Genomic DNA, 18,062 nt, shown 5'->3' on the forward strand with positions numbered 1-18,062 from the left:
TACATTTATCTACGTAAAATGTAGATCAACGCTATATCATTTAATTTCACAAAATTAGATGTCTCGCCACATTTATTATTTGGTCAAAATCCATTGACCGGGCATATTTATTCCATGATTTCTACAGAGGTTTCACTGCGCGGGGGTGGCAACGAGGCGGGGGGGGGGGGGTGAATAGTTTATAATAAAACTAGAGAAAAAGTAACTTTTGAAGGTATATTTGTAAAAAAAATGAAGGAGAAGTAGATTTATACTATAGGTCGTACGCGGAAGACAGATTTTAATGCATAATTGGTAAAGTAAGAGAGAATGAAAAATAGTATTCCCTTCGTCTCAAGGAAGATGGCCCCTTCCTTGGGCAGTACGGGAATTTATGCAACTTTATTTTGTGTGTGAAGTGGAGTGAGTAAAGTAAGAGAGAGGGAATAAAGTAGAGATAAAAGTGTTTCCATTTTTAGTAATTGGTCATCTTAGTTTAGACAAACTAAAAATCAAAGTAATCCAAGCCCCCTAGTTCAAGTGGTCGAGGAGGGTGGCAAGGATACCGCGCCATCCTGGAGGTCTCGAGTTCGACTCTTGGATGGCGCAACTTGGGATTAATTTCCCCTGTGGGCCTAAATAAGGCTTGTTGCCTTGGGGCTTTGCAAGCTTACTGGCCTGGACCCGTCTGAGGGTCGACAACTTACGGGCCTGGACCCGTCTGGGGGAGGCTAGTTCGTGCAGCCATGAGGGGCTGGGGGAGGCTAGTTCGTGCGGCCACGAGGGGCTGGGGGAGGCTAGCTCGCTTGCCAATGTATCTCGAACTCGAAAAAAAAAAACTAAAAAGCAAAGTAGGTGATATCCGTCCTAAGAAAATTGTCACTTCTTTTTTGGGACAGAGGGAATAGTAGAAATAGTGTAGTGGATGGTGGAACTATAAATGATAAAGCAAAAAATAAGGGTAAAAAATATCTATAAATGGATATAAACTATTTTTATACGACAGACTTAAAAAACAAAATTGAATCTATGCCTATAAAACATGGGAATAAAATCAATGAGAAAGATAAATAATCTAGAACACCATTTACATTTTTTAAATATGAGTTCTACTATTTACATCCACCATTATACATCTAATTTTGTCATGTCTATGGACCACTATGAAAAGAATCTAGAGCACTATTTAAACTTATTATTGTTCATCTTATGCAGTAGCAGTTGATGCAGATTTAAAATCATTTGAAGATATTGGAAGGAAATTGTATAAAAGTGTCAAGGGTTACCACTATCAATTTGTGTTATTGGAGGGATTTTACGCAAAAAAGAGCACACTTTACAGGAATGGAAAAAGGTAAACGTAAACATGGAATTGTATCTGAGGCATGGAGAAGGTATTGAAGAATACAAAAGAGTAAAATAAGTGTTGGAGTTGAGCTTTGATGCTTTACCTTACTACTTGAAACAATGTTTCCTCTATTTAGCATGTTTTCCTGAGGATGAAGAGATTGATACGGAGAGATTGTATACATTGTGGATGGCGGAAGGTTTCATTTCATACCAAGATAAAGGAGCTAACGAAACTCTAAGAGACGTAGCCCAAAGGTATTTAACTGAACTTGCTATGAGGTGCATGGTTCAGTTGCATGAAGCTGAGATCTACACTCCACTTAAGAAGTTCAATTCACGATTTACTGCATGATCTCTGCTCTTCCAAAGGTGAAGAAGAAATCTTTTTGAAGCGCATTGATGGTTCCAAATATCTTAATGACATTCCTTCAACAACTCGCACTTCCAAAAGAAGGTTAGCAGTACCTCAATCCAATGGCAATTCCATAAGTAGATTAGCTATCAATTATCACCCCGATAGTAACTCAAGTATATATGGGTTAGAGGAACACAAAGATCTTATATCCTTTATGCTTATCAAAATAGAGTATTCTATTAATAATCCACACTTTGTCTTCAAAAAGAGTACGATGAACTTTGAGGCATCACAATCCTTGAGGATATGCTTAAATGAACTAATTCATTTAAGATACTTGAGTTTAAGGAGTTCATATCTGACAAAGCTACCAAAGTCTGTATGCAGCATGCCATGCTTGCAAACCTTAGATTTGCGAGTATCACATGAGGTTGTTATTAGATTGCCAAATGTGAATTTGGAAGATGAAAAGACTAAAGCATCTATTTCTTAGAGAGACAATAGAAGTGATTGGAGGGGGAAAACTAAGACTAGATGGGTTAGAGGAGTTGGAGACATTGAAATATATCGGGAGTGAGACTACTCACATTACAATTGTATTGAGCCACAAAAGCCAGTTGCGCGAGACTCATCTTGTGGTTGAGTCCCGTGATTTGAGCTCGGAGAAAAGTAGAGAGGTTTTAAATGATGGGTTGATGTCTCCTTTGTTGGTTACTTTGTGGATCTCAAAATGCAATATGAGTAACAATTTTCTAAACAATAAACAAGGTATGTGTCAGAATTTAGTATCTTTGGGAATCTATAAATGCAAGGGTAAGGTAGATGTGATGGAGTTTGCCTAGTATCCCATGTTACAAATTGCTTGACCTTACTTGTGCTATTTCATTAACCATGATTCGTAATGAATGGCCACTTTCTGGAATTTGATTATGTACTCTCAATTCTCAAATACTCTTGATATTCTATGAATTCTTTTTCTTGCACAACTTTTTACCCCTATTTTTTTAACAAATCATTAACTGTTGAAAAATTTAAAGCAACTATCTATGGCAGAGAAGAAAACAAATCTAGCCAAACATTTGCTTTTAGTAGATACGGATAATATCATTACAGTCACAAGACAAAATTTGCTGCATAAAAATTAAGATTAAGTGATTGCAAATTTTGAGAAATTCAAGTGGCGCCTCTTCTTTTAAACTGTAGCCAAATAGTATTTCAAAACCATTATGTAACCTCTTTGTTGTTATTCAAATCAAGATTCTGTAGTAGTAAATTACAGTCCAATATATATCTCGTACCTTTGTCAAACTATGAAGCAGATGAGATTAGTTTACGGAGAAATTTGAAAACACATAATCACTCAATTTAAAAAATAAAACATCAAAGTATTCACATTTTTTAATTTCAACAATAGACTAGTTCTACCGCCTTTGAAAAGGCCAGACCTCCGAGGAGGGCAACGCACGACAATCGCCTAAAACACACCGGCAAAGCTCCAATCAAAGTCTGGACACTTGAAACTGAAAAACATAACTCTCTTTGTAGAGTCTCCAACTTAAAATAAAACTCATAACAAAACAAAGACTTCTAATTATATTCAAATTATAAAAAAGGTAAACCGAAGACTTCTAAACATACTGAAAAGATTAACTATCATAATATGGGATAAACTATACTAAATCATGCATGAAAAGGGAAGCTGACAGGCCAGCATAATTAAGGTTGTTAGAGGCCAAAATCAACTATACTTGATAAGTAATTCCAAGAAAAAACACATACTAATACAACAGATTGAAAAATATATGATGAGTGGAGCAAACAAAACACAACCACCAACTATATTGCCACAATGCCATCCACCATTCAAGTACAGAAAAATCTAAGTACAATAGATAACAAGTTAATGTTGACAAAAAAAAGAAGGATAACATTAGCATTATATTAGATGGCCATGGATTCCAAAAAAGGGTCTTTCTCCTCCACAGTGGATTATAACTTCATCCAACTAAGAGCCTCCAAAATATAATCACCTAAAATAAAAATATGAAAATCAATAGAAGTAGCACAATGGAGCAAAACCAAAAGAGAGTAAGGAGCATAGCACCTACTAGGGATTGGGGTCCATAAATTGTTTGAAATAGAAAGTAAAGAGAGAAGAAACTATTACTAGTACCTTTTGTGACGGTTTCCTGGCTTGGGTGCCTTTCTACGGGATGACTTGGGTTGCGAAGACTTGACTTCCTCTGTGGGCTGTGATGGCTTGTTTTCCTTCACATCATCAACAGCGCTCTTCAGTGCATGAAGCAGCATTTTCTTCACCTGTCCAAAGAAATGCCATTGCCAGAATGAAGATTTAAATTTAAGTTGAACGAATAAAAGAGTAGCTTTTTATCAATAATATGAAACCCAATTAGCATACGATGAAAAACAACTAAGATGCCGAGTGGATGTAAGTGCATTACAATTTTAGTTTGCGTGCGGATGAAGTGCATTACAGTTTTAGTTTTGCGTGCAGTGACAATGGAATATTCCGAACAGGAAGCTAGCACATATTTCCGGAAGTGAAAGAAAATTCAAACCTCAAGCTTGTCTTCCTTAGCCCTGTGATTCAAGGGCAGCAGACGAAACTCTTCCGTCAGTTTGAAGCATGCGCTAATGTTTTCAGGCGACACAAAATCCAGAGCAACTTTAGTGCAAGACTGCGCATGAAGAAAACATGAAACAAAATTCATTTCAGGAAGGTCCATAAGTACGCTTCTGCACAAACTACTAGAATTCACAGAACAGACTTCAGATTTATATGAAAATAATAAAAAGCAACACATAAACTAAATTCGTAAGATTAAGGGACAATCATGCAACGAATGTTGCAACTTCGACCAAGAAGAAAGCTACTAACTTTTACAATTAGTTTATAACACCAGAGTAAAACTGGGTCACGATATAGACAATCTCCAACCTAATCAGCACAACAGTGGAAAGTAAAACAAAGGGAAGCAGCATACGCGAGCTACAATAATAAGGGCCTGTTTGGTTTCAATGAATATGCCTAGAAAAGGTGTTTTATGGATAAATAAACAAAAAAAATTTAAAGGTCACGTGAGAGTGGGCTCAATCTAGAGACATTTGGTCTCGAACATTAATCACTCTACCACTAGGCCAACACAAGCACGCTGCAATGGATAAACTATTGTTTGGTTAATGAGAAAATAAATGGTTGGCATAGGTTTCAACTCCTATTTGTATCACCTATTTTTTGTTCGGTAGAGTTACTTTATTCTATAGTAAAATCGTTTTTGTCAGAGTTGTGGCGCCCCAGGCGCAGTGTAGTTAGGGTCGAGGGTCGCACCGGATCGATGATGTGAAAATTCGGGTCGCGGGTCGGCGGGTCGACTGGGTCGAGAGACCCACTATTCTAGGCTAATTTTTTTGCCTTTTAATATTAAATCAAATAAATATATTACTCTAATGTTTACAATATATCAAATAAAGTTTCAATACATATAGCCTATAGGTAGATAAAGTGGTACAAGCTGCTTGTAGAGGCCGAATTAGAATTAAAATCTGCACACGAAATTCAAAAAGAAGATGAAAGTTAGAACAATACCTTGATTAAACAAAGGAAGGAATAGATGAAGGGTGGCTCTGTATATTTGTTTAGGAATGAAGAGGATGAATTTAGGGTTTGAAAAACTTGATGTGGTTCATGCATATATATAGATAATTGAGATTGAGAAACAAAAGGAGAATGTAGAAAAAACGTGTGCTGAGATTTTTGAAAATCAGAATAAAAGTGTGAGAATAAAAGTGTGAGAGATCTGAGGAACAGAGGAGAAAAAACGTGTGCTGAGATTAGAGAAAATCAGAACAAAAGTGTGAAAGATTTGAGAAAATCAGCAGACTTTTAGGTAAGTTTTACGTTAATACTTATGTTTATTTTAGTAAAAACAAATCAGCATTAAAAAGGAAAAGATTCATAGAATAAAGGTTTAGGAATTACCTGTATCTCGACCCAGACGACCCGGCGGCGACCCCGTACCTCGATCAACCCACCCATGTTGGGGCGGTGACGGTCTCGACCCGGGCGACCTGAGCGCCATTTTGACAACACTGCCCAGGCGGGCACAGATCTAGGACCGACATACTAAAAGGTGGTTGGGCCAATCAAAATCCAGGGATGCGGTCCAAGAGGTAGGATAGGCGGGGGCAACCAGGGCAAGCTGGGGCACCGGTGGTCGACTAGGGTTTTTGGTGGGGTAACAGCGACATCTACTTCAATGGCATTAAATGACATCTACTTCAAATTCCCGCGGGGTGTCTTAAATAACAATAAATGACATTTATTTTACTCATTAATTTATTTATATGTTAAAAATCGATAGATTTTTGGACTGCACCCCGATTTTTGGGGTAATTTTTTGGACTGCATCCATCCACTTGTGCCCATAGTCCGGGTTTTTGGCTAATAGCCCCGATGTGCCCCGCAACCCTAACAATAATGGATTTTGCTAAAATATACCTCCTCTCCCTCACGACCTCTCCTTCCTATTATGTTGTCGTGTAATTTGTGACAAAGAAGTTATCTGGCAACCTATCACGACCTCTGCTATATCTGGGAATGGGTTTCAAGTGGTTTAAATGGTAGCAAATGTTTGTTTGTCGTCATAGCGGTATCTCTAGATCCTTGAGCACCATTCCTACATAACCAGCAAGATTCCATGCATGATTTGTGGCAGTGTTGTTAAAAGTGTGCCCATGCGCGCATGGGGAGCACGTGGCTCCAACTTAATCGCTCCGATCTGGCTAGGCAAGCCATATTCACAGGGCGAGCTTGAGGCAATTAGGGAACCTAAATCTTTTAATTCAGTAAACCCTCAAGCCTTCAAATCTTATTCAATCTTCGTTTCCTAAAATAACAAGATTATATTTGATGTTAAAATCTTTTCCTTTAACTTGATCTGAATACCTTTAACCCACCAAAATATCCTAAAATTTTTCCCTCCGTTTGTGATTAGAAGACTCGATTTTCCATTTCGATACGTATGCAGATAGGAGTCCTCTGATTCATTTTTACTATAAACTGTAATAGGCCAAACATTCCGCTCACGTTTCATTTAAAACTATATTACAATATCTTTCTTCCACCCACTTTTTTGTACATTTCAGAAAACCCATGCCAAAAAGAAATAGAACTCTTAATGGTGAACGAAGGGAGTAATAACTTTTTCATTTCTCCAAAATAATAAGGGCGTGTTCGCCTTCGACGGTGGGATTGAAAAGAAATAAAACTTGACAGAAATGATGGCAGTGTGGTCAACTGATTTGGTGCTAATACTAGTTGTTCAGCCTCCATGATTGTTTCATCAGATGCACTCCTTCAATTCCGGCGCCACCACGCACCGTCGACAGAGTGGCTGCTGCAATAGCAACTGCGACTGCGACCGCCACCACTATCATTGTTGGCGCTCAAAAAGGCCGCAGAAAGTGATAAGACTATACTTTAGCAAATTTTGTATGAAATGTGTGATAACGAAAAATAAGAATCAGAGAAATGAGAAGTGAGGTGATTCGTGTGTTTGTATTAGCTTGCTGAGATGGAGTAATGGTGTTGGACCATCATAAACAATTTCACAAACTACACGTGCGCCTTCTCGCTCTCTCTACCTCTCTCTCTCACACTATCTCTACCATTCCATAAATGTTGCTAGTGCTTGGACAAGGGATTTGTGGTCTGCACCTGCCATTGAAGCCACTTTTCACAAGCTCTAGTTCATCGGTTGTCACTTGTCAGTGGAGAGAGATGAGAGGACATAAAGGAGATTTTGCCTCCAATGCTAGATGCATCTTTCAATGCAGAAATGCTAAATTACCTCTTTGGGCAAAATTCAGTTCTTAGCATTTATTCAGGAATAGTGCGGGCCACTGTCATGTTCAAGGGCCCTCCATAAATGAAGCACACACACCGAACAGCCAATAATGGCCCGATTTGAGGCAATTTCTAGCCATTAATGTATAACCAAACACGCCATAACATTTAAGCTCTTCTCTTCCCAGGAAATTAATTATTCCTTAGTCAATTCTTCTCTTCTCAATTAATTCTTCCTTCTTTGTCTACTCAAACTCCTTTTGTATATGACAAGAAAAGAACTCTAACATGTTAATGCGCCTCGAGACCTGGGGCGCGAGTCCCGACTTTTGACATAATCACCCCTTGAGCCCCACGCCTCTAACAACACTGATGGTTGTTGTGGTGACGATTTGAGCTAAATGTTTTCCAAATTCTTGATTCTTCCTCTTCGTCGTGTTGATTGGTTTTGTGATGACATAGGCTTCGGTTCTTGTTCGTTGCCCAATGGTTCAAGATTTGAACCCATTTTCTTAGAAATTTTCTATGTTCTTCACCTTGGTGTCAGTTTTGATTGGCAGGTTGTTCTCGGTGGCTTCGATTGTTCACGCTCAAATTCAAAGATCTGAGCCAAGATTTCTACCAAATTTATCACATCTTCTTTGCACTATCTGGCCGATGTGGGATGGGTTTGTACTCAACAGATTTAGTTTATAGCAAGCTTCGTTCTTGCTTGATTTTCATCTTCTTCATCCCCGTTTCAATTTTCGTCTTCTTCTTCATCTCCGTTTCAACCGGTGTCATTTCAAGAAGCTTCGGATCTTGTTTCACTTTTGGCAGGCTTTGATTGTTCGACTGGGTTTAGATCGTTGAGTTTCGATCTCACCGGTTCCATCATCCCTACTTTCTCTCTACCGTCGTCGAGGACTACCCAATCTTGGGTATGAATAATTTGTCATGGATGAAGACGTTACTTTTGTTCTTTTACTAATTGAACGAGAATTAATGGATCTTATTTAAGTAATCATCATTCAGTTAGCCAAATTAATTAACAAGATATCTAATTAAGCATAATATGTTGATGAATTACACATTATCATTTGTTAATTAAGATAGGCAAATTAATCACATATTAAGATCTCAAGTATCATCAAAATGATGAACCCTTTTCCACCCTTTCATTAAGGGCAAATTGCACTTTACATTTAATCTGCAATATAAACTTGGATACCAAACACCATGTTAGCTTTTATTTGGATTACTATCTCATTAAACAAACATCAGACTTAAAAAATTATCTAGTTTTATCTCTGATTCACTATCTTGATTCCTGAAACAGGTTTACTATCATGTCAAGTCTTGCCTCACATGCTCTTCAAGTAAATAGGACAATAAACAAACCAGTTTACTGGATACTCTCTCGTCTTATTTTAGGGCAGATTGCTAAGCAGGTAGGGCTATTTTGAAAAGTCGGAAGCTTTAGGAGGCAAGGTAGTGAGGTACTGATATACATGAAACAGAACATGTTCATACAACAGCCAAGATAATTGAATCATCTACAATTTCTGGAATTTGCAGAGATGTCACGACTTTTAAAGTAGGCATTAATTTTAAGAACATTGCAAAAAAACTGTGACCTACGACTATCTTCTTAAGAGGCAAAATGCAAATTTAATAAGTATGCTGAAGATAATTAGAGTACCTTCAAATTTCTAACTTGATGAGGGCAGCCTGCTGGTATAATGACTGCATCGCCTAACCTCTGTACAAATGTCCATGGTTCAATTCCTATCGAGCACACAAACAAAACACATCAAGAAAACCATTATCTAAGGTGATTTAGTGCACGGGAAAAGCAAAAAGGCAAACCATATTCCTCCTTTAGTCGTTTTTTGTGCTCTGAAGTCAAGTAAATAGTTTGGTCATGAATTGGATGGATAACCTGAAAGTAAGAGACAATCACAATTGATTTTTTCGATCAGAGATAAAGTAGAATCTTATAGGGTATGAAGTGGAAAAAGATCTTCTGATTTTCCAATTAGCTAATAAAAGTTAGGGTTTTGGTGTCGAAGATAAAACTATCATCAGGAATATGGTGTACATTGACCACGCAATATACATGCAATTGTTTCATCTTACCACCACAATTAATAAACATGCTCAATTCATGAGATCTTTTAACATAATTCTAGCAAACACTGAAGCAACAATTTGCTAAAGTGTTCAATTCATAAAACAAAAACGATAGCATAGTTAGGAGGAAATTCATAAAAAGATTGAGTACCTAACACAAGCAATTACAACAGAAGTAGGTTCTATTCTGATGTTCATATGACAGAATGACAGAAAACAACAGAAAGCAGAAAATTCATCCATTTAATGAACTTAAAATATATAGGAAAAAGTGGAGAACTAGATGCAAAAGAGCAATAACAACTAACAAGACATATTTAAATCATCACTACTGTATGATACTATGACAGTTTACTAAATGCATAGGCAACAAGATCCAGAAAACAATAAAATGTTATCAAGACAATAAAATCAGTTGCATCGCGTTCTTTTATCACCTCAAACTGCTATAACAAAAAAATAAGATCGAATATAATTTTCAAAATTACCTCTGGAAGCAGATTACCATAGATGTGTCTAAACTCTTTGAAGTGCCTTTTGAGATACTCCTCTAATTTAGGAACATCTTGTTGCCTAAAGATGTCCCAAAGGGCTCCACTATCATCATCATCATCAAGACTACCCTTATCGATATCAAGTTTAACATCCACTTTTTCTCCAGAAAGTTGTATTTGATCATTTACATCCATGTCAACATTACAATCATCAGCATTCAAAACTTTTTTCTCTAAGACCTCCTTATGGTTTTCCTCTCTGTCTTTGTTAGCGCTGTTTTCAACAATATTTGAAACTCCTAGCTCAACATCCATGTCAGGATCATTCATATTGCCAAGATCAGACTCATTCAAGGCTTTCACTTCTTCCCCAATTTCCTTCTGAACAACTCCCGAAATCTCACTTTGATCTTGGGCAGCATGCTTTGCTTTGAATTCTTTAATTTTCTGACGCGTCTTAGGTGTAATTGTTACTCCTTTGATATGTGTCAAGATATTAACCTAATGCAAAAGAAATTAGAATAAGTACAGTTATAGTCAACAGCCACAATATGGAATAAAGTGTTCAATTCAAATTTCAGTATATGACAGAACAGACTTCTTTGAGCAATAATCTGTTTTGCTATCATTGTAACTCTTAATAACACTTTATGACTTATTAATTCCTGTCGTTGATGTCAATCTTAAGTAGGAAAAGATTATCTAAAGAGTTGCAAGCAAACAGAGAGAAAGGAGAATAAGGAACAGGTCTAAGATCAAATATATACTCGGGAAATGCAGGCAACTGAAGTTAGAAAAGTGAGCACATACCGCATCAGACATATCGCAGTGAAGCTTTGTTACAGAATCCCCACGCCCTAGCTCTTCTTTAAATCCATAAGCTATGTAGGTTTTTGGCCCCATATCAGGTTTTATGGACTGTGGAGGAAGCGCAGTTACAAGATTCAAATGTCCACCTTGAGGATGTGTATACTCTTTAAATGGCAAGCAGCTGATAAATTCCAAACCATGGCGAGGCAACAGCTGCTCAAATAAGGTGGAAGGAGGCCAGTCTTTTAATTTTAGTATTTGAGGCCACCCTGCTTTGTCAAAATGTGCTGCCTCGGTATACGCATTCGAATACAAAGTGAAAAATTGGTGAACATTCACATCAACCTACAAGTCACCAATAATAAAGAAAAAAGACAAGCTGCACAATCAGACATCAGGAAAGCACATGAAAATTTAAGTATATATCTCATTTAGAAGAAATGTTGGGGATTCCAGCCCACACCAAACAGATAGGTATTAAATAGCATGCAAAAACTGAAATAATAAACAGCTACACTAGGTAACTGACAGAAGTAGCATACGCTAATCAAACAACAGCACACATTGTTCGTTTGTCCCAAAAGTTTTAAATTGCAGCAGGCATAACCATACCTCACACCAATCAAGGCAAGAAATAGCAGTCACATCTAGACGTGTCTCGTGGTCATTGTTTTTAATCTGTCGGAAGGCACGCCACATAACCATAGGTTCCCAACTCAAGCCAAGGGTAGTTTCAAGTACTTTACTAACTATTACTGGCTCACCCTTTGACCAATGCCACTGGAAATGTTTTAGATCCCCATGCCCCATGTCTACAGCTGAAGGCCAGTATAAAGAGTTGTCACTTGAATCTTCTCGAGAGGCTGCTCTACATGTCTTTTGGTTAATGAAATCATCTCCATCCAAAAATTTGGAACATGGACAACTATTCTCAAGATATTCTGGGGCACATTCAGTTTGGTATGCATCAAATATTTCCTTTGCTTCCTCACGCAATTTTGAAACACATCCATCAGGTAACAAACACTTCAATACCAAAATTTCTTCACCACAACCTCCCTTGGTTTTTGGTGGACACAAAATGACACCATTTTCCTTTGCTTTCCATTGTAATGAAGAATCCGGTTTATCCACCACCATAATATCCTGACCACCAACATTCTTTGAAATATTCCTCTTTGAAATTTTCGTCTTCTCTGAAATATTCTCTTCTTTGATATTATGCAGATAATTAAAACCGTAGTCGACATATTTAAAAGATGGTCCTTTTTCACCTCCCTGCAAGCGCCCATCCCTGAGTTCTCGACAACAACTAAGGCAAAGGTCATAGGAACACCGAGGACAGCTTCTGTGGTAGTCAACAATAGAAGTTCGACAGTTGTCACTGCACCATCATGGACATATAGATACCCTTAGAAATTATCGGAAACTATAACATGATTGAAATTTTTCCCAGAACATACCAATAAATGCGCTCATCTGCATCAATTGCTGCTTCAATGATTTTAGAGTCTGAAACTGATACACCTGCAAATGCAAAAAAATGTTAAATCTGGTATAAAGCAACTACAAGCTTGAATTAAACTTCACTATTAAGTAACAAAGCAATATCAAAATTTGAGCATATACTGTCAATTAATCACAATCTCCATTCTTCAAAATGAGCATCAGGTAAATATTATCTCTAAGTGCACATACAACTAGCATCAAACATACTCCAGGAAAAGGGAACTTTTATTCCACCAAAATTTGCAGCATTGTCTAAACGATTTCAAGAAGAAAAGATTAAAAAAAATTAAAAACCTTGAATAATAGCCTCAAGCTCCCTCTCTGTCACTTGTTCTTTGTGAATCTGTTCAACAAATGGCAGGAGTTCTTTTATGATGTACTTAGAGTACTGAATCTTCTCATCTTTGCCAATTGTAAACTTCGACTTCTCCTTAATACTGGCAGCAGCCTACAAGAAGAAAGTGAATTTGAAGCATAAGAAAGCTAACATAAGAATGAAAAAAAGAAGCAAAAATCAGAAACCAAGTTAGAAACAAACTTCCACAGAAACTTCCATGCGTAAACATGCTTTGCAATTGCAGTTCAGTTGACAAACAGGACAAGCCTCTGCCAAAGCTTCCGCTGACAGGTCAGGGTACCTATCATCAGAAACAAAGGCAAATGAAGATTGTAGAACTTAAGTCCTCTTATAAAAGAAAAATAGTCATCTATCTGTCTTCCCCAAATGGCCTGGCTAAAATCTAGTACTCCAAATGAATCATATCGTATATAGCTATAGCCCTGTAACACAACGGAACACTTCCAATTTGATAATCATATAGCTTATCAACAAGTATTGACAGTGAAAACAAATTATAAATATAAACATCGCTTTGTAATGATGCAATCTTTAAGGAAAACAATTAGCTGGCAAGGAGCAGTATATGCTTGCATAAGAAAAACATTAGCATACCAGTTCGTTATACAGTGACCACAATATCGCTTCGTCTTACATTTCGTGCACCGGACGACCTCTCCTTTGTCATTTCTTTGGCATTGGTGACACATATTTGATTCCAGATATCCCTGTAAAAGAAACGCAACAAATTAACATAAAATGACTGCTCAAAAGTAAAATAACTTAAAAACTCTTAGCATTTAAACAAACACTAATCACAACTAAAGGGCAATCAACTTGAGGACTTCCCAAATTCTACCTACATTCTCATCCCTTTTAAGTCCAATTCTGGACTTTGGTACAGTCCCATCTAGCTCTTTCCCTTCACACTCCCCATTGCCTTTATTACGCAAACTCCTTCTTTCAGTCTTCTTATCCTCCATTTGGGGTATTTCAGCTCCGAATTCTCTCTCTTCTTCCAGCGAAGTTCCATTGTAATTCTTCTTTTTGCGCTTCCCCCTATTTTCATCATCTGTGATATGCTGCGATGCAATGTCCAATTGCATCTTCTCAACAGCCTTTAACTTGGCCTTTCTAGACCCAGACTGCCACGGTTCAGTCCCTACCAAGCTTTTTTTCTTCCCCTTTCCTTTTAAAATTACTATATCCTCTTCTCCCGAACTATCTTTATCTTCTTCCATCGCCCTCCCTTCCCCAACTGCTGATGCAGTCCCATTTAGCTCTTTTCCTTCACACTCCCCCTTGCCTTCATCACGCAAGCTCATTTTACCACGCTTCTTATCCTCCATTCGGGCTATTTCAGCTCCGACTTCACTCTCTTTCAGTGAAGTTCCATTTTTATTCCTCTTTTTTCCCTTCACCCTATTTGATGCCCCCTCATCTTCATCATCTCTGATACTCGACTCAATGTTCCTTCTAATCTTCTCCTCCGCTATTTTCTTAGACATTCTAACCCCAGAATGCCGCCGTTCAATCTCTACCATGCTCTTTTTCTTCCCCTTTCCTTTTAAAATTACAATATCCTCTTCTTCCAGATCTTTCCTTGTTTCTTCTTCTGTAGCAGAAGAAGAAACAAAATTTTCCTTTTTTACATCTCCCAAACTATCTTTATCTTCTCCCATCGCCTTCCCTTCCTCAACCCCACCATTTTCCTTCACTAAATCTTTCAACTTTTCGCTACCTCCATCAGATTCTCCAGTTTTCCTGCCAAGATCATTACTTTCTCCACAAACTCGACACTTATTCTCGTGGTGATTCTCCTCAGGCCGACCCCTCTTTCTTACCTTCAAATTTTCAGCAATTGAACCGTCAAGAACCGATTTTTCGCCGTTCAGGGCACCGATTTCATCCAAAATTTCTTCATCTTCAACCATCACCTCTGCACTCTCCATGTCAAAAGATGAACAGAAGTGTATATATGGAATAGCAAGAGACAATCAGACACCAGATTTCACAAAAAAAGCAAAAACAAAGGAGGCGTATGTTTTCCCTCCTAAATGAAGAATTAGGGAGAAATCTAGAGAGAAAGAGAGGCCTATATAAAAGTACAGAAGTCGAAGAGGCGGGAGAGGCGATATTCCGCTATAAGAGCATGAGCAATAGCGCCCGTCCTGACGGAATTCCGACCGGCATGCCAGAATTCCACGGCGGATGTCCGCCATTGTGCATGGTATGCACGGATACGAAATTCCGCCGAGGACACCGCAGTTCCGCGGCGTTACGGACGTGCGGACGTCCGCCATTGCGTTGACTCTCACGGATGTCCGCGCGGAATTCCCGTTTATTGCATTAAATTTTTTTTTAAAATTCTATATATACGGCTCGTTGAACTCGTTAAATTTCGCTCCACTTGTTTTAACAAATTTCTCTCTCTACATTTCTTTTATATATCCAGAATGACAGGTAGTAATAGTGGTAGTGGTAGTGGTGGTGGGCATTATGAACACATGATGCATCTGATTAATGCACGTGCGAGGGAATCAGCGGAGAGGGAGGAACAAGCGGCCTTGGCGCCGACGGTACCTCGACCCATCCATTGTCTAACTATAATACACGGGGACCACCTCGCTGCCCACGCTCGGCTGTATGAGGATTACTTTGTGCCGGAGCCACGGTTTGGGGAGAACCTGTTCCGGGGACGGTTTAGGATGCATCGTCCGCTCTTTCTGCGTATCGTGGGCGCTTTGGAGCGTCGATACGGGTATTTCAGGGTGCGGGAGGATTCGGCTGGTAAACCCGGCCACACGTCAATTCAGAAGTGCACTGTCGCAATCAGACAGCTGCCATACGGAGGCGCGGCCGACATGTTCGACAAGTACCTCCACATCGGCGAGACGACTGCCCGCGATTGCCTGAAGTATTTTTGTCAAGCCGTTAGGGAGATATTCGGGGATAGGTATCTTCGGAGGCCTACCCCCGAAGATTGTCAGGCTCTGCTGGATATGCACGGGAATCAGCACGGGTTTCCGGGGATGTTAGGCAGCATAGATTGTATGCACAGGGAATGGAAGAACTGCCCCGCTGCTTGGAAAGGGATGTACACTACTGGTTTCAAGGTCAAGAATCTCACGATGATCCTTGAAGTGGTAGCTGACTACTGGCTGTGGATTTGGCATGCCTATTTTGGAGTAGCCGGGTCTAACAACGACATCAACGTCCTCTAGTCGTCGCCACTTTTCAACGAGCAGTGCATGGACGTTGGTAGGTGTGCACACGGTTCATGAACCGGCGGTTCACGGTTCACGAAATGCATGAACCGGAACCGGCCTGCCTAGGGTCCCGGCGGTTCCGGTTCCGGTTCAAAAAACCGGCGGTTCAAAACCGCTGGTTTTCGGGCCGGTTTGGCGGTTCGGTCCTTTTTTTTTGCATTTTTCAATTAAATTACGACTCCAACGTGTAGTATTTATTCAAAAATGTACGATGAAAGTTGCAATTTTACTGAAATTACACGTTTACAAGTTACAACAATTACAAATCGAAAAATTTAAATACAAGTTACAACAATTACAAATCGAAAAATTTAAATACAAGCTACAACAATTACAATTTACAAGTGCTGACAAAAAAGACCTAGAAGTTCTTATTAAAAAAATTATAAGTATATATACTCTTAATCGGCGAAGGAGATCTTTCTACATAACTAAATTAAGGACACCTTTAGCAATTCAACTTTAAATGTTGAGTTTAGTCTAACAATCAACAATTATAGTAGAATTGTCAAAAGTTTCCCGGATTTAGCCGTATAGAGAAATCTACTTCATCGACTAGAGTATATACAAATACAATTATGTAATTGTATTTGCATATTTTTAAAATATGAACAAATGGGAAAAAAAGAAATAAAGGAAAAAAGACTTGAACTCAACTTAAATTTAAAATTTAAGTTGAGATGCCTACGTATCCCCAATGCTCATTTGCAGTAGGGAATGAAAGCCCACGTAGTTCTCTTACCTTACTTACCTATTTGGCATGGCCGGCGGCGGTTTACGGTTTTTCCACGGTTTTCCGACAGAAAACCGCCTGTTTCTGACCGACACGCATGCCAAAGCTCTGCACCCTAGCCCCTATGCCTGAAAAGCACTCGGAACCGGCGGAAACCGGTCGGAACCGCCGGTTTTCGTCCAAAACAGGCGGTTTTCGCCCTAAACCGGCGGTTTTCGTCAAAACCGCCGGTTCACACCAGTCCCTACTTTGAACCCCTACGAACCTATCTCGGAATTAGCCGTTTGAACCGTTGAACCGGCGGTTCAAACCGCCGAACCGCCGATTTTGAACCGCTCTTTCACGGTTCATGATTTTGCCGAACCTGAATCGGCCCGTGTTAACCGCCGAACCGCCGGTTCCGGGTACGGTTCACGAACCGTCGGTTCCGAACCGGCGGTTAACCGCCGGTCCGGTTCGGTTTGTGCACACCTAGGCGTTGGTACGGCCGTCAACTTCGTCGCCAACGGCAACCAGCACAATATGGGCTATTATTCTATGTGGCCCTTTGTGAAGACGATCAAATGCCCATCAGATGAAAAGAAGATATATTTTGCGGGTCGCCAGGAGGCAGCGCGCAAACATGTGAAGCGAGCATTTGGTGTGCTCCAGGCTCGATGGGCGGCAGTGAAGGGTCCAACACGCCTGTGGTATGTTGACAGCATCGCCGACATCATGTACGCATGTATTATCATGCACAACATGATTGTCGAAGATGAAGGTCCAGCACTGACTGATTGGACCAATGATGATGCTGGTGCTGCGGGTCCAAGCCACGGCGTGACCTCTAGCAATGTACGCATGGGGATACGCCATGACGATGTCGATCGAGTCCGTGCATTTGCCGGCATGCACCAAAGACAAGCACATGTTCGGCTCCAGAACGATATTATTGAAGAAGTATGGCAGCGGAGGGGTCGTCGTTGATATAATTTTTAATTATTGAAATGTTTTTTTTATTTGGTGAAATGTACTTTTCTTTTTTTTATTTAATGGAATTTTTTTTCCCTATTTGTGTCGAAATTTTAATTCCGAAAATTGTTTAATTTGTGAATTTGTGGTTTTTTAATTGTGGGAAGTCCTTCAGAAAGTGCTTGGGGATGTCCGACACTGTGTAGTGGGAAGTCCTTATGACGTGGCATGAGGTGTTTTTGAGAATTTCATGCCACTGCTGATGCTCTAATAATGATTAGGAGTCGTTCGATGTGA

At 39.3% G+C, this 18,062-nt stretch overlaps 1 protein-coding gene and 1 long non-coding RNA gene across 2 annotated transcripts; both read right to left on the bottom strand.

Moving 5' to 3' along the window:
• Window positions 1-3,505: 3,505 nt before the first annotated feature.
• Window positions 3,506-14,912, bottom strand: LOC121744023 (lysine-specific demethylase JMJ25-like). The gene is made up of 13 exons (XM_042137459.1): window positions 13,676-14,912; window positions 13,428-13,540; window positions 13,014-13,113; window positions 12,770-12,923; window positions 12,430-12,493; window positions 11,579-12,350; window positions 10,967-11,311; window positions 10,151-10,657; window positions 9,399-9,471; window positions 9,232-9,317; window positions 4,264-4,383; window positions 3,858-4,003; window positions 3,506-3,714 (listed from the first exon to the last, which is right to left on the bottom strand). The coding sequence occupies exons 1-13, from the start codon at window positions 14,762-14,764 to the stop codon at window positions 3,711-3,713; spliced, it is 3,573 nt and encodes a 1,190-aa protein (XP_041993393.1). The 5' UTR covers window positions 14,765-14,912; the 3' UTR covers window positions 3,506-3,710.
• Window positions 5,143-9,209, bottom strand: LOC121744024. The gene is made up of 2 exons (XR_006038412.1): window positions 5,685-9,209; window positions 5,143-5,248 (listed from the first exon to the last, which is right to left on the bottom strand). It is a non-coding gene; the product is annotated as an uncharacterized LOC121744024 (long non-coding RNA).
• Window positions 14,913-18,062: the final 3,150 nt, after the last annotated feature.

The sequence above is a fragment of the Salvia splendens genome, chromosome 8 (assembly GCF_004379255.2).
Source record: "Salvia splendens isolate huo1 chromosome 8, SspV2, whole genome shotgun sequence".
Taxonomy (NCBI): Eukaryota; Viridiplantae; Streptophyta; class Magnoliopsida; order Lamiales; family Lamiaceae; genus Salvia; species Salvia splendens.